The 15,411-nt window shown below is 38.6% G+C and overlaps 2 protein-coding genes and 1 long non-coding RNA gene across 7 annotated transcripts in view; 2 read left to right on the top strand and 1 right to left on the bottom strand.

Moving 5' to 3' along the window:
- csnk1a1 (casein kinase 1, alpha 1) overlaps positions 1 to 5,387 on the bottom strand; it is a 39,084-nt gene extending 33,697 nt beyond the window's left edge. For 2 of the 5 annotated variants that reach the window (XM_077531946.1, XM_077531945.1), the window contains exons 1-2: positions 4,672 to 5,387; positions 4,334 to 4,440 (exon numbers count right to left, since the gene is read on the bottom strand). In XM_077531946.1, the coding sequence (XP_077388072.1) occupies positions 4,334 to 4,440; positions 4,672 to 4,794 (230 nt within the window). In that variant the 5' untranslated portion in view covers positions 4,795 to 5,387. Of the gene's footprint in view, positions 1 to 4,333; positions 4,441 to 4,523; positions 4,606 to 4,671 lie in introns of those variants that run through there. The other 3 variants (XM_077531944.1, XM_077531947.1, XM_077531948.1) reach the window with 3 other exon arrangements.
- A 1,236-nt stretch (positions 5,388 to 6,623) lies between these two features.
- Positions 6,624 to 8,723, top strand: LOC144025674 (uncharacterized). The gene is made up of 3 exons (XR_013284937.1): positions 6,624 to 6,766; positions 8,368 to 8,477; positions 8,598 to 8,723. It is a non-coding gene; the product is annotated as an uncharacterized LOC144025674 (long non-coding RNA).
- Positions 8,724 to 11,531: 2,808 nt separating this feature from the next.
- On the top strand, positions 11,532 to 14,705 carry LOC144025673 (ovomucoid-like). Its single transcript, XM_077531949.1, has 4 exons — positions 11,532 to 11,685; positions 11,858 to 11,910; positions 14,380 to 14,492; positions 14,581 to 14,705. Exons 1-4 carry the CDS (start codon positions 11,643 to 11,645, stop codon positions 14,630 to 14,632), a joined length of 261 nt encoding a protein of 86 aa, XP_077388075.1. The 5' UTR covers positions 11,532 to 11,642; the 3' UTR covers positions 14,633 to 14,705.
- The last annotated feature ends 706 nt before the right edge of the window (positions 14,706 to 15,411 follow it).

Genomic DNA, 15,411 nt, shown 5'->3' on the forward strand with positions numbered 1-15,411 from the left:
GGTGGTGCTTTTCACTTTTCATGGCTTTGCTGTTTTGAAGATTTTTTTTGTTTCCATAGTAATATACCTATTTTATAACATTTATGAAAGTTTGAACATTGAGAATGTCTAAACAAGAGAGAATTTGAGAATATGTAAATGCCTCGAGAAAAGTGTATAAACTGTGTGGTGTGGGGTTTTAGACCCTTAAAACACGTATAATAAATTTAAAACATAAAGCTAACAACTTCACGAATTTTGAGTATTTTTTGGAACCTAACCCCAGCAGAAAACGGGGGAACACTGTACATCAGACTCGAGGTGTATTTTCATCAACAATAAAGTTTTGCATGGTTTATTGATAATGTTTGTGTAACTAATTAGTAAAAAATATCAATAAAAATTCGAACTTCTTTTTGACTATTTATTTAGTACCATGCTTTTAAACAACTAAGCAGCAGGTCATCCCTTTAGCTGTGGGTGAGTCATGAAAAATCTCCCTGTCCACTTTCACACTTCTGTAGGACTAGTGATGCTTGACAGGTTGTGCCGTTCTTCGTTTCATTTTGACATATGGAATAGTCTTAAAAAATAACATTCAGTAAGGTTTCATGATTTTATAGAACACAGTAAAATATAAATGTGCATGTACAACACTACATACATTGGCCAGCACGTGTGTACACTGCACCAGCGAGCGTTTTGACTGTCTAGCTGTCATTTATCAAATCTACTCTGTAGTTACTCACTTCTACTTGGTGGCGAGCTTTTTCTCTCCCCCTGCTCACCGCACTGGTGTTGCTGTTGTACGCCGGCCGATCATGTCACCGTAGTTGTGTTCTTCACTTCTGCCATGCATGACACGCGCAGCAAGCAGTTTTTTTTTTTTTTTTTGCGTGTTTCAGACCTTAACGAGCCACTTACAAGTTAATTGTTTGATTGACGGTAATGTGCTAAGACGACGCTCCCTCCGAAAGCGAATGCTCGGAGCGGGAAAGAGGTGGCGGGGGGCGGCTTGTCGTTGTCGTTGAACGCTGTCAATAAAGGCTCGGTTTCCATCGTTTACATTAAAGAGCCATTCAAATGACTTGATTCGTTCATCATTAATCAACCTAACGCGGCTGAAAAGGCGAACAAACTAGCGTCCAGTTTAAGGTTACATATGACGGCTAACACTGCGGTATAGCTCGCTATAAGCCCCGATGAGATGCTTCCGGTAACAATTTCAAAATAAAAGTGCTACAATGCACTGTTCTACATATACTACTATAGACGCACTGCAGACAGCTAGCTGATCCTTCCGCCACAAGTTGTTTGTCTTTTCGAAGGCGGAAGGATCAGCTAGCTGGCTGCAGTGCGACAATTAGCCGTCTACAGGGCGACGCGCAATGATACGAACGAACAGAAAAGTAGTGGCTGGCGGTAATGGCGTCTGACTTTTTTCAGGAAAAAATAAATAAATAAATACATTTAAAAAAAAAAAAGTATTGTGATGCATAGGGGTGTTTAAAAAAAATCGATTCGGCGATATATCGCGATACTACATCGCGCGATTCTCGAATCGATTTTTTTTTTTTTTTTTTTTTTAGGATTCACACCTTGAGCATGGAAGAATGTTATATGAACGGCACATTAAGCCTTAATATTTTTATTTTAATGCTGTTCAAATGTGAAACAGATTGCAAACTGTTTGTGTACAGTGGCTCACGGTTATAAGCCTCAAGTTTTAGATAAATATATTCATACAAATCTTACAGTGTACATGTACAAATTTACTGATAGTATTTTCTAAATTTGAATGGAAAAAAATCGCAACAATCGACTTATAAATTCGTATCCGGATTAATCGGTATCGAATCGTGACCATTCGTATCGGGATTAATCGGTATCGAATCGAATCGTGACCTGTGAATCGTGATACGAATCGAATCGTCAGGTACTAGGCAATTCACACCCCTAGTGATGCAAATGTATCACTCTTTTGAGCACAAATGGTTTTTAGAAGAAAAACACTTTTATTTCCGTGTTCCCCAGCCAGCTTGCTGGCCTATTTTCCTCTCGTCCAACACCGGACCAGAACTCGTGTCACAGTACGCTGTCAGGGGTAAGTCAGTGCTGATCGCACACACTGGAGGTGAGGATGAAATTGAGATTCATGTAAAAAAAAAAAAAAAAAAAATACGAACGATCCCTTTAATACTTGAAATTGTGGAAGAAAAACAAAAACATAACACAAAAGTCAAAACGTGACATGATGAACAACAATGGAGGACAACAGGGTTGGGGGGGGAATTAATTCTGGAGGAGACTGAGGGCATCAATAAAATGGATTAGTGCAGCAAAGTGGAGAAAATGGACTACAACCCTGACGCGTCCGCAGCTAAGGCTCAATATGTTCATTTTTGACATTTTCAGTTACAATGATACAGTAATAGCAATCTGCATAGCCAATGAGTGACCTGCAATGGTTACCCGTATAGAGTTGAGTCAGCAAGCTTGGAACTGTGACAAGATACAAGTAATCGTCAGTAGTGAACGTGTTGCATGATCTACATTTCAAAGGACACATCTGCAATACGGGCTGATTTCACATCCATGTAACATATTACACAAATTGCAGATGCCCAAATTGCTCGTTTGGCCCCCAGTAATGTCAGTAACATGTTACTACCGCACTACTCAACAATGGCTACTATTTTGAGTAACTAACTCGTAATCTAATATGTTTTAATATCTAGTTGCAGTAGTCTCATTAGTGCTAAAAAAAATTACTATTTAAAACATTCAATTTGTTACTTTAATTCAAAACAAAGTTGGCAAAATGTACACCTGAAGAAATGTTGGATTTTTATCCCTGTCTGGAAAGGCCTGATTTCGAACAAGTTTTCCCAAATTACTTGCTTTCTCCAACTTCTCCCAGTAGTTCAGTGCCAAATCTGTATAAGGTCATGACATTGTATTTTACAACTGTCATTCCTTCAGATATGAAAGGTTTCAAATTAGAACTAAATACAAACATGATAAAGACAGGGATATGACTTTTAATTCTTGCTCCATATTTGACATATTAGTAGGGGTGGGAACCTCTGGGTACCTCACGATACGATACTATATGCGATACAAGGCTCACAATAATGATTATCTCACGATGTGACGATACCACGATTATCGATATATTGGACAGGTAATAAGTCCACGATAAAACTGATCAAGACATCAGTTTCTGAGAAAATAGTTTCTTTTTGTACCATTCCCCTGAAGACTGAAAATTTCCCCGCCACTCTTATGAGATGCCCCCCAAGTAATTGCTCAGTAAGTAATGAACAATGGAACCTTTATGCAGGCTGTATACTGACTACAAATAGATACTTGGCATAGGCAGATCGATAAATCGATCGGGAGACAAAGTATCACAATTTATCGCGATAGATATCATCATACTCCTACACATTAGTTGTCCTATCAGTAATCTGTATAACTGATCGACTTAAATTTTCAATTAAGAAACAAGCCAGACAAACTTTGTATATATTCTATTTGTATATGTAAACAAATATATATTTCTTCCATGAGTTTCTCTTTTACATTCCAATGCATTGTTACTTAGCTAGCATGTATTGATTCTGCACTGGAAAGTCTATTATCCAATGCTACCAACTCTAGAAAATTGCATCCATGTGTATCTATCAAATATTAGGTTCCAGCTGATTTTACACAGGTAAGCGACAGAAAATGGCTGGCTCTTACGTTGGAGTCTATCAACTTTGAATACCCCCAAGACGATTAACTGCGACATGTGAATGAAGCTGTTTATGTCACTCTTGGCGTCCATTATAAAATATATATATATATAAATAAAAACAGTGTATTTCAAGATGTAATCCGGACCATAATGACGCATTTTAACAGACGATATGTTCAGGTTGCTGTCCCTACTGTGTTCCGCCGCCATTTTCTAACCGAAGAGGGAGACATGTTGAGAGCGAGCACAACAAAAGAGGAGCGGCCATTTCCACACATAGCAGCTTTCATCGCCCCGAACAGCTGTTATTCGCGAAAAAAACAACAACATACTCTCCGCGTACACTTGAATGACACGACCACGACCCACCGCTACAACTACTCGAAACACCCGAAACGAAAAAATGACGGTCATTACCAAGCGGGGATTGTGAAATCATCTTTAATGGAGTACACTAGCATTTGTTAGGCAGACGGGCAGGCCTTGTACCAAAAATATTATGATCGGTAAACTACACTATGTATACAAATTGAGAATTTACGAGGGCGACGACTAATAAATAAATATTGTTAAATTTACGAGGGCATCACAAGCTAACAAGAATTTCCTTACCGTATGTGTGGAATCCCGACACCACCTTGTAGGATCTTGTACAGCTTACTTTCGTATAACAACTGGGGATGCCTGGCTTTCTGTGACTCCAATTTTACCGCTACCTCCTAAAAATGGCACACGGAACAGGTGGCAGTTTTATTCTCAACTTTACAATAAAGGTTACCTTTGCTGACAGCTATTTCTCTACCTCTAGCTACAGTAAACCATACACGAGTTCATGAGTCGCGAGGATACAGCAGTAGATCATTGAGCAAATGTTTAAAATTAACTGACGTTGTCAACCTTCAATGCTACGTTGGCAAACAGTGTACGTACACAATAATTATGACTATTACCTCTCCATTTGTGACGTTGATGGCCAAATATATGTCGCCGAAAGACCCCGATCCAATTTTCCGGACAAGCTTGTATTTCCCACCGACAATAAATTCGGCTTTAGAGCCACTGCTGCTCGCCATATCCACCAAATGACGACTGGCGCTCGATTTACTTAAGGAAATTCGTTTTTATGTTTTAACTAAATGGTCGTCGAAACATAAATGTAATCCTGATCCCGTTGATGTTGGTGAATGTGAACGAACGGTAGCTAAAATGACAACTAGCTAATGCGCAAATTAAAAGAAAAAAAAAAAACATATGCTACCATTCACAAAAGAGCTTCGTTAAAATACGAAATCCTTTCGGAAATACTGTATGACGTGGTAGTCACAAGGTCTAATTCGATGCTACTCCGAAAGATTGCACGGCCTTGTACGAGCAGCCAGTCACAGCTATCTCGAAGAAGCAGCTAGTAAAGCCTAGCGTCAATGCTAGCGCTGTCGCGAGGACCGTCGTTGGGAAGAAAAGAAAAAAACTCCACAATGAGGGTAAAAAAAACAACCAAAAATACAGTTGTGTTTCGGACGATATGTTTTTTTCCTATCCGAACATTTCAGTCCTTTGTATCTATCGGACGAACTCAAGGGTCGCAACCGTTTGTCCACAGCTCAACCCACTCAATCCGCCATCTTGTCTTCTCTACCCCTTCTCTCCAGTTTCCGTTTGAGACGATTTGCTTCGGTTTGATAGCCCATGACGCATTCAAGTGCTATCGGAAACAATGGCGTTCTTTCCCACAGAGTAAACAATATTTCGAAATATTTTTTATTTGCTCTGTGTTTGAAGAGCAATTCATTCGTCGGTACTGATAAAAAAAAATATTATACTAATATAATTTTTTTGCAAACTATCATTTTACACATTTTTACATAGAGGTATTTTTACATAGATATTGGAAATTGGTTATTAATCTTGTTTGAATCAAAATGGAAGTATTTCAAAAAGTAAAATGAGTTGTTTGGAGCCTTGTCAACTAATACGCAAAACACTCCATATAACGAATGATTATAGCTACGTACAAAAAGGAATTGGTTAATGGTACATCAAATAGACATTGTTTCGAGGAATATTTCCCACTATTTAAAAAAAGCGTTAAAAAATCAAATAACATAAATGCGAAGTTTTCTTTTTAAAATTAAATAACAACAACAATCACAACAACAACAACAGCAACAACAACAACAACGAATGGCTTGCAAAGCATTATGCACTCCAATGGCTCCACCTACTGGCACAGGTTATTTACTCAAGAATCCCAGACCGGAGAAAAAAAGGTCCCTAATGAGGCATATTAAAAACTAGACCAGACCAAAGAGCGTGCAGTGTCTGCACTACAGTCCTATTTTGGCGGTACTAACTTGGGATGTATTTGTTGTGGAGGGTGGAGAAAATGTAAATTGATTGGAGTGACACGTTCTTAATGCTGCATTCTAGAAGAAAAGATCAATCAAATGTAATATGTATTACAAATGATTGATACCATAAAACAATGCGATTTTCATTAAATTACCTTTAAAATATCCTCAATTATGCTGCCAATTAATTTATATCATGCAATGTGTGCACATTTCACTAGCATGCCCCCTCCCTCAAATAAAAATAAAAATAAAATAAAATAAAATAAAAAATCTGTTTTACATTAACGGTTAAGAAAATGGATGGATGGATTTTCAAGTATGTTAATCCTCAAAGCGTATGTTTTCATCATCTTAAATTGAAGTACACTGAAATAGATTCAATGTGATTATGCAATTGTCTTTTCTATTTTAACTCCAAATCCCGTAAATAGTTCACAAAAAATAGTGGGCTAATGTTAAATATTTGTTTTCCTAGGTTTTTTTTTATTTTTTATTTTTTATTTTTTGGTGTGTGTGTGTGTGTGTGTGTGTGTAATAATCAGGCGTCTGCTCATGTGTGCCAATCAGGGACAGCTGCAAGCTACTTATTTAAGTGGGAAGTGACACACCTGTTACACATCAGACACAGAGAAGGCAAACACACTAGAAGAGATGAAGTTGGTTGTGCTGCTCTGTTTTATCCTGCTGCTTTCTGGTAAGTAAATTAGTTGCCATGAACGTACTGACTTTTTTTTTTTATTAAAGTATTTCAAATATTTGGTTTATTTGTAGTTATTTTCTTCAAATAGTTATGCAAGGAAATGTACTGTATCTCAGCACAGTTTTTAACATGTTTTTCTGTTTGTCTGGGTACCCTTCAAGTGGGTGTTCTGTCTGCAGAAAGCGATTCACGTAGTCAATATAGACCCGTGGAGGTAAGGGGGAAATACTTCGCTCAACCCAACTCATATTTGGTAAACGGTTAGGGGAGACTAGGGCTAGTTGTATCCCTTATTTACTTTGTGTTCATTATATTTTTGTACTTGGTCAGTGCAGAGTTATAAGACATCAAATATAGAGGGAGTGAACATGTGACATGTCGCCCCACCAATGGTTATGTTGCCACACTATCTAGGGTAAGATGTCACATTGGATTTTATAACTAATAAAACGAGGACAAAATTATCCTTGTCCTCCTGTGTTTTGTTTGCTAGCTTTCCCATCCAGATAAATTGTTTATCATTGACCTATTGAAATTTACTGTAGTCATTGAGCAAACTTTTTCATAAAATAGAATGAAGTCCTTAGGAACGGCTGGCATATAGGTCATAGCGCTCGGCCTCAAATGCCTGTTTTGCTTCTCTTATACTGGAAATTCGAGATTAAATTGAATTTCTAAAAATAAAGCAATGGATGGTTAATCATGAAACTTAAAGCAGTGATGTGAGCATACTGTAGTTCCAACAACTGGAACATCAATTTTGTTAAACAATGAAACAAAACCTGGTAAAGTAATTTTCTCACTCTTCAGACTTATCATCGGAAGACCAATTCTGGCATACATAAGCCGAGTTGCCAGAGGTGCATTTTTATTTTATTTTTTTCCCATTGTCCCAGTCTTTGCATATGTGACAACTGACAACAAACCCCAAAATGACTGAGACAAGTTGCCCCAAACTACCATGTTGGCTAATACTTGCTCTAGTTTAAAGTTGGCTTAAAACGGTGACTGAGGCATAACAAGCTGCCTGAATGTCTTTAATACAGGAGCGGCCAAGTTTGGTCCTCGAGAGCCCCTATCCAGCCTGTTTTCCATGTCCCCCTCCTTCTGAATCTAATGATCAGCTAATCAGCAAGCTTTGCAGAAGCCTGATAACGATCCGGATTATGAATCAGGTGTGTTAGTTGCGAGAAACATGGAAAACAGGCTGGATAGGGGCTCTCGAGGACGGAGCGTAACACAAACGTATGTTTAGTGATTTGCATTTATTTTTTGCCCTGTAGTTTTTGTGTAATTGCATGAAAGGTAATATTTTGCAGAAGGTTAATTTGATAAAGAATGAGGGTGAAAAGTGACGTGTATAGTATGTCAATACTCATCCTTCAAGATCAAGACATCCAGAGATACCGTTTTAACAAATGACTTAAATTAAAAAAAAAAACATTAAGTGGCTTGATCAAAAGCACTAGATTACAAGCAAATATTAGCCTGCATGTATGGAATTCTCTTATGCATAAACTAAATGCCAGAGAACCTAGTAGGATTTTTTTTTTTAATTAAATATACAAAAAAAATCTTGCTGTACATCTGTCTAGCCTGCCTGTGAGAGATATCCAACGGAATTTTGCACCAGGGAGCATGATCCAGTGTGCGGCACTGATGGACGTACCTACTTCACTGAGTGTGTTCTCTGCCAGGAAAATAGGCATGTATCTGTCATACGCAAGCACAGGGCACTCTGATATCTTGACCTAGTTTTTTTTTTATTATTTTTTTTATTTTTTATTTTTTTTTATTTTTTTTATTTTTGTAAATCTCTTAACAGACGAAAGATGAAGAATGTGAAGGTGGCACACAAGGGACGGTGCAATCAGTAACTTGTGCGACATGTTGCTGTGCCGGGCTGATGATTCTATTGCCCAAAGTGTGTCCAATAAAATTATGAACATTTTTCCCCTGAAATTTCATTTAAGCATTTTGATGTTGTGCTACCACATTGTATGGTTTAGACCATGGTTGGGCATTACTCAGTACTCGAGGGCCGGAGTAATCACCGGATAATGATCCTGGTCATTGGAATCAGCTGTGTTGGAATAGTGAAACATGCAGAACATTGATGACAGTTTGGACACATTGGTTCTCAACTGGTCCTTGAGTACCCCTACCCAGCCTGTTTTCCATGTGTCCCTCAGCGACCACTGCTGAGGATCGTTATCGGGCTTCACACAGAGCTTACTGATTGTTTGAAACACCTGTGAGAGATGCGGAAAACAGGCTGGCTAGGGATACTCGAGGTTTGCGGTTGAGAACCACTGATTTAGACCGTAATTTGAATTTCATATAGGATTAAGAACAATGCATAAACCCTCAAAGCAGAAAATACAACTGAAGATGTGGCTGCTATATTACAAAAAAAGATGAAAAAGTCATGGTGTGGCTGCCATCGTCCCCTGACTTCAACCTTATTGAGAACCTGAAAAGTATCCTAAATAAATCTGTGTAAGGCATAAACTAATCTAGGTCTCCAAAGCTGACTAGTTGAGCAAATTAAGATATCAAGGCATGTAGAAGCCAATAATGTAACAGGCCATATAGTAATTTTTTTTTTTAATGTGTAGGCCCATAATGTAACAGGCCAGTAACATAATACAAATGTTGAACCTATAATGTAACTTTTGGTCAGTAACATGACTTGATTCTTAATTGGTGTAATGACATCCAGCTGATTATTACATTTATTGGCCTGATAAAAATCTTTAAAGATGCAATAACTGATGTAATATACTTTTGTAGAAGTTTCTTTTCCCATGTATTTTTCTTCCGCTCCCCCCCAGTTGTACGGTTTTGTACTGTTCAATAAAAAAAAGTCGAGTCAGCAGGTGGCATTTTTGGAGCAGCTTTCCCCCCAAACTTTCCATTTGGTATGCCGTAAACCACGCCCGCATGACCTAATAAACCAATCAAGACATGTCTGCGACGGCACGTGCATTTTGCTGCGGACAAACAGAAGCAATCCAGCTCCCTGTAGTGCATTGCGTCATTTGCGTGGTTATCCAAAGCCAAGAAAAAAAAATAAATCCAACCATTTTCTGAACCGCTTGCTCCTCACAAGGGCTGCGGGAGCCTATCCCAGCTGGCAATGGACAATAGGCGGGGTACACCCTGAACTGATTGCCAGCCAATTGCAGGGCACACAGAGCCGGACAACCATCCACACACAAGCACACCTAGGGACGATTCGCAGCACCCAATTAACCTGCCATGCATGTCTTTGGAATGTGGGAGGCTACCGGAGTACCCAGGGAAGACCACGCAGGCACGGCGAGAACATGCAAACTCCACCCAGGAAGGCTGGAGCCTGGATTCGAACCCAAGTCCTCTGTACTGGGAGGCAGACGTGCTAACCAGTCATTAACCGTGCCGCCCAGAAAAACTAAATGGTTAAACGCTGTTTTGGGGGGGGGGAATTGAAAAACTGATGCCATTAAAGGTCATTTTAGTCAACTAAAACTAATGAAAAAACAAAAAATTCAAAAAACAATAGTTACCAAAATAAAATAAAAACGAAACTGCTTTTTAAAAAATGAAAACTACCTGAAACTACATTTTATGTTTACAAAACTAAAACTATCATTACAGCAAACATCCTTCATTTTAGTCTTTGGTAATTAATTTAATGAATGAGCCTTTGGAGATGATTTTGAATGTAATTTTTTGTTTGTTTTTTTTGTAAATTTATTTTTGATATAAACTGGATTAATAACGTTTTTTTTTCCAAACTTTTTTTTTTTTTTTTTTAAATCACTCACACAAGCTTGCTTCATGTGGGCCACATGGGTCTCCCAAGCAGAGGAGTGAACCCACGCCAACCGGCACCGAAGGCAAGTGACGGTTCCACTCCTCCACCTGGATTAATGACGTTTGAAAGTATGTCACACAGATGTGATGTCATCTAGCAGCAGCCAATAGAAAAGCACCTTCAGATGACATTGCCCCCATGGTGTTTTTTAAATATTGCGCACAAGTAATACACATTAAAAAAAATAAATAAAAAAATAAAAAAATAAATAAACTTAATGCTGAAACTAACAAACTAAACTCAAACTAATCATTTTTCAAAGAACTAAATTAATAAAAACTAACAGACCACCCTGAAAATTAATAAAAACAAACTAAAATGAAAATTTCCAAAACTATAATAACCCTACTGCCATATTACAAAGAAATTTGTTTCTGTACTGTAGCATTTTTCTAAATATGCAAAAGCACAAATAAATTATTTGTACAATTTTTAGGACTAAACACAATTTCTCTTCATAACATTATGTGGCCCTTGCGTCCTTTTGATTTTCTGTATGTGGCCCTCAAATGAAAAAGTTCGGACACCCCTGCCATAAAACAATGCGATTTTCATTACATTACCACTAAAATATGGTCAATTATGCTGCCAATTAATTTCTTATCATGCAATGTGTGCCAAAAAACAAAACAAAAAAACAGTTTTACATTTCATGTTCACTGTTAAGAAAATGGATCGACTACGATAACGATTGTTAATCCTCAAAGCAAACGTTTTCATCATATTAATACACACTGAAATAGATTTTATGCAATGTTTAGACAATGTAATGCAATTGTCTTTTCTATTTTAATCACATACCCCCAAATAGTCCACACAAATTAGTGCTCTAACGTACTTAAATATTTGTTTTCCTATTTTTTTTATATTTTTTTTAAATAATCAGACGTATGCTCATGTGTGCCTCTGCAATACAACCAATCAGGGACAGCTGCAAGCTACTTATTTAAGTGGGAAGTGACACACCTGTTACACATCAGACACACGGAAGGCAAACACACTCTAGCAGAAATGAAGTTGGTTGTGCTGCGCTGTTTTATCCTGCTGCTTTCTGGTAAGTAAATTAGTTGCTATGACCATACTCACTTTTTTTAATTGACGTATTGTACAAATGTTTGGTTTATTTGTAGTCATTTGCTTAGAATATTTATGCAAGGAAATGTACTGTATCTCCAGCACAGTTTTATTAACATGTTGTTTTTCTGTTTGTCTGTGTACCCTGCAAGTGGGCCTTCTGTCTGCAGAAAGTGATTCACGTGGTCAACATAGACTCGTGGAGGTAAAGGGAAATGTGCCCCCCCGCCATTCCTTAAGTAAATTATTCGATACAACACAACAGAGCCAATTTCATATGCTAAAAATATCAATTACAAAAGCTGTGTTAAAAAAAAAGAAAAGTAAACCACTTATGGGCCATGACAATTTGATACCATTCGAAATGCCCCATGTGCCAATAATGTAAATATGTACCAATGCAAACTTAAAAACACTTAACTAAACACTGTAATGAGTGTTTTTGATAGCGCTTAGTGTTCATGATATTCAAACTATGGCCAGTTATCGTATATTTAGAAGACCAATTTAAAAACACCAGTATGTTTGGTGAGAAGCAAGACACTGCCACTTTTTTTTTGTTTTGTTTTGGGGGGGGGGGTGTCCAAGCTCAGTAAGTTAAGACAAAGAAGAGGGAGCTACACTGCACACAGGCTATATGAACAAAACTGATCATGCCAGATTTTATTTATCAGATTCATGTGTGAAGTCTGTCACAAACAAACTAGAGGTGAAGAAGAATTCAGGTCGAGAAAGTAAACCCTCTCATCAATGGGTTTCGCTGCAGGTGCTACGATACTCAACCCGCAGATAACGAGATCATTTATCTGCCAGTTGAGAAGCACCTGTGGCTAAAGCCGCACTGTGGCAGGGCCTTCTGGAAACGGATTCTACACCTCTGGAAACTGTAGGTGTTTTTCCACCAACAAGCCCAGGAGTTATGGGTAAAGGGAGTTCTTAGTTGTAAAAGTTCAGCAGGGAATTTAGAATTGTTTCCACAGCGTCTTCGAGTTTGCGGTAATTAATTCAAATGAGTTTGATTTAGCCCAACTGATGTAAAAACAACGCCCCAGAATTTGACCAATCAGCCGTGGCCATTGCAGCCCGCCCCCTCAAAGTTCCTGCCTGGCTCAGCAAGACCCTGCTGCTGAGAGAGTACTTGAATTTTACTGAAATTATTTTTAATTAATTTTACTGTACTGAAAAGTTCTTCAAAAGTTCCTGAGGTGAAAAAGCACCTAATCTCAAGATTTTGAAAGTCCTCATGTATGTAACGGGCCTAACGTATAGTGGAAACGGGTTTAATGCAGAGGAAGCTCATGTTTGGTAAACAGTTTTTCCAAAAATTAAAGTAAAACAAGTGTTACTTTTTATTTTTATTTTTTTTATAAATGAATCATAATTTGAAAGGGAATCTCTCCAAAGTTGTAGTCATTAGTGTTGTTCCGATACCGTTTTTTTTTTGGCTCCCGATACCGATACTCAACTTTGCAGTATCGGCCGATACCGATACTTAAGATTTTTTTTTCCTCAACATGAAAAAGCTGTCCTGCCATTGGTTCAGAGCATTCAAGGGCCAATAGGATATCTTAGATCGGCATGCAGTCAACATGTCATATATCAGTGAATGTTATGCACGAGCAAGTCACAAGATGCTGCATCCAAAATTCTCTATTAGCGTTGGAGTTAATGGTATCGGCATGTTACTTGTGAGTAGATACCGATACCACTGTTTTTATGCAGTCTGCCGATACCAGTATCGGAACAACACTCGTCATTAGGCGTTTTTCCACCATCAAGCCCAGGAACTTTGAGTTCTGGGTAAAGGGAGTTCTTGGTTGTAAAAGTTCAGCGGGGAATTTAGAATAGTTTACACAGCGTCTTAGAGGTCTCGGTAATTAATTCTAATGAGTTTGATTGAGCCCAGCTGATGTAAGAACACCCCAAAATTTGACCAATCAGCCGTGGCCATTGCAACCCGCCCCCTCAAAGTTCCTGCCTGGCTCAGCAAGACCCTGCTGCTGATGGTACTTGGATGCCCCCTGGGGAATATTAAATGGGGTATATGCCACGGAAGAGGCGGGATGTGATTTTTGCGTATCAGTTTGGTTCCGGTCCAGGTTGCGAACGCGCAACCCAGGGGCACAAAGTCGGAAGCACAAGTAAAAGTTTAGATGTAAAATGTATTTACTTGTATAAAAAAACAAACTGTATTCGAACTTAAAAATGTTTGATTTATTCTTGTTTACCTCAAAACTGTTTATCTCCAGCACTTTGTATACAGTGCTGTTCTTAAAGCGCTTTATAAAGTTGAGTTGAGGAAAAAAAAAAAAATCTACATAACATTTCTGTTTATTGGCAAAAAGTTGACCCCCCCCCCCCCCCCCCCCTAGTTTTTGATGTGTAATTACATGAAAGGTAATATTTTATCAAGACTGAGGGTGGCAAATGTGACTTGCATAAGTATGTCTATACTCCATTTGTGAGGAAATGAGCCGACCTGACTTTTACCATTTTTAACAAATAACTTAAATTTACATGAAGTTCCTTAGGCTCAAAAGCACTGGATTACAAACCCATTAAATGTTAGCCTGGAATTGTCTAATACATAAACCAAATGCCAGAGAACCTAGTGGAATGTTTACGTATTTAAAAAAAACAACAACAAAAAAAACCTTCGTTTGTCTTTGTCTAGCCTGCTGTCTGTGAGAGTTATCCAACGGAGTTTTGCACCAAGGAGTACGATCCAGTATGCGGCACTGATGGACGTACCTACTCCACTGAGTGTGGTCTCTGCCAGGACAATAGGTATGTATCTGTCTCTCATACGCGACCACAAGCACTCTGATACATTGACCTAATTTTTTAATTATTTTTTTTTTTAAATCACAAACAGACGAAAGATGAAGAATGTGAAGGTGGCACACAAGGGACAGTGCAATCAATAACTTGTGCGACACGTTTCTGTGCCGGGCTGATTCTATTACACCAAGTGTCCTCTCAATAAAATTATGAACATTTTCCCCTGAACTTGTTTCATTTAAGCATTTTGATGTTATGCACCCCCACTGCACTGGCTGGCTATCACATTCTATAGTTTAGACCAGGATTGGGCATTACTCGGTGCTCAAGGGCCAGAGACTTGCAGATTTTAGATGTTTCCCTTTAACACAGCTGATATATGATCAGCAAGCTCTGCATAATCAGCTGCGTTGGAGCAGGGAAACATCCAAAACCTCCAGGACTCTGGCTCTGGAGGACAGAGTTTGGACACATTGGTTCTTAACCGGTCCCCGAGTACCTCCTATTTTCCATGTGTCCCTCAGCGAACACTGCTGAGGATCATTATCAGGCTTCATGCAGAGCTTGCTGATTGTTTGTTTGAAACACCTGTGAAAGATGCGGAGAACAGGTTGGATAGGGGTACTCGGGGACTGTGTATTTGAGGATCGCGGTTTAGAACCACTGGTTTAAACCAGGGGTCTCCAAGTTCGGTCCTCGAGAGCCCCTACCAAGCCTGTTTTCCATGTCTCTGTCCTTCAGCACAGCTGAATCTAATGATCAGCTCATCAGCAAGCTTTGCAGAAGCTTGATAATGACACCTGATCATGAATCAGGTGTTTGTGGAGAGAAACATGGAAAACAGGCTGGATAGGGGCTCTCGAGAACCGAACTTGGAGACCCCTGGTTTAGACCATAATGTTAATGCATAAAGCAGAAAATACAA

The sequence above is a fragment of the Festucalex cinctus genome, chromosome 9 (assembly GCF_051991245.1).
Source record: "Festucalex cinctus isolate MCC-2025b chromosome 9, RoL_Fcin_1.0, whole genome shotgun sequence".
Lineage (NCBI taxonomy): Eukaryota > Metazoa > Chordata > Actinopteri > Syngnathiformes > Syngnathidae > Festucalex > Festucalex cinctus.

Coding starts and splice junctions, on each gene's coding strand:
- LOC144025673 (XM_077531949.1), top strand. CDS start 11,643: ATGAAGTTGGTTGTGCTGCGCTGTTTTATCCTGCTGCTTTCTG. Junction 11,911..14,379: donor GTCAACATAGACTCGTGGAG/GTAAAGGGAAAT, acceptor GTCTTTGTCTAG/CCTGCTGTCTGTGAGAGTTA. Junction 14,493..14,580: donor GGTCTCTGCCAGGACAATAG/GTATGTATCTGT, acceptor AATCACAAACAG/ACGAAAGATGAAGAATGTGA.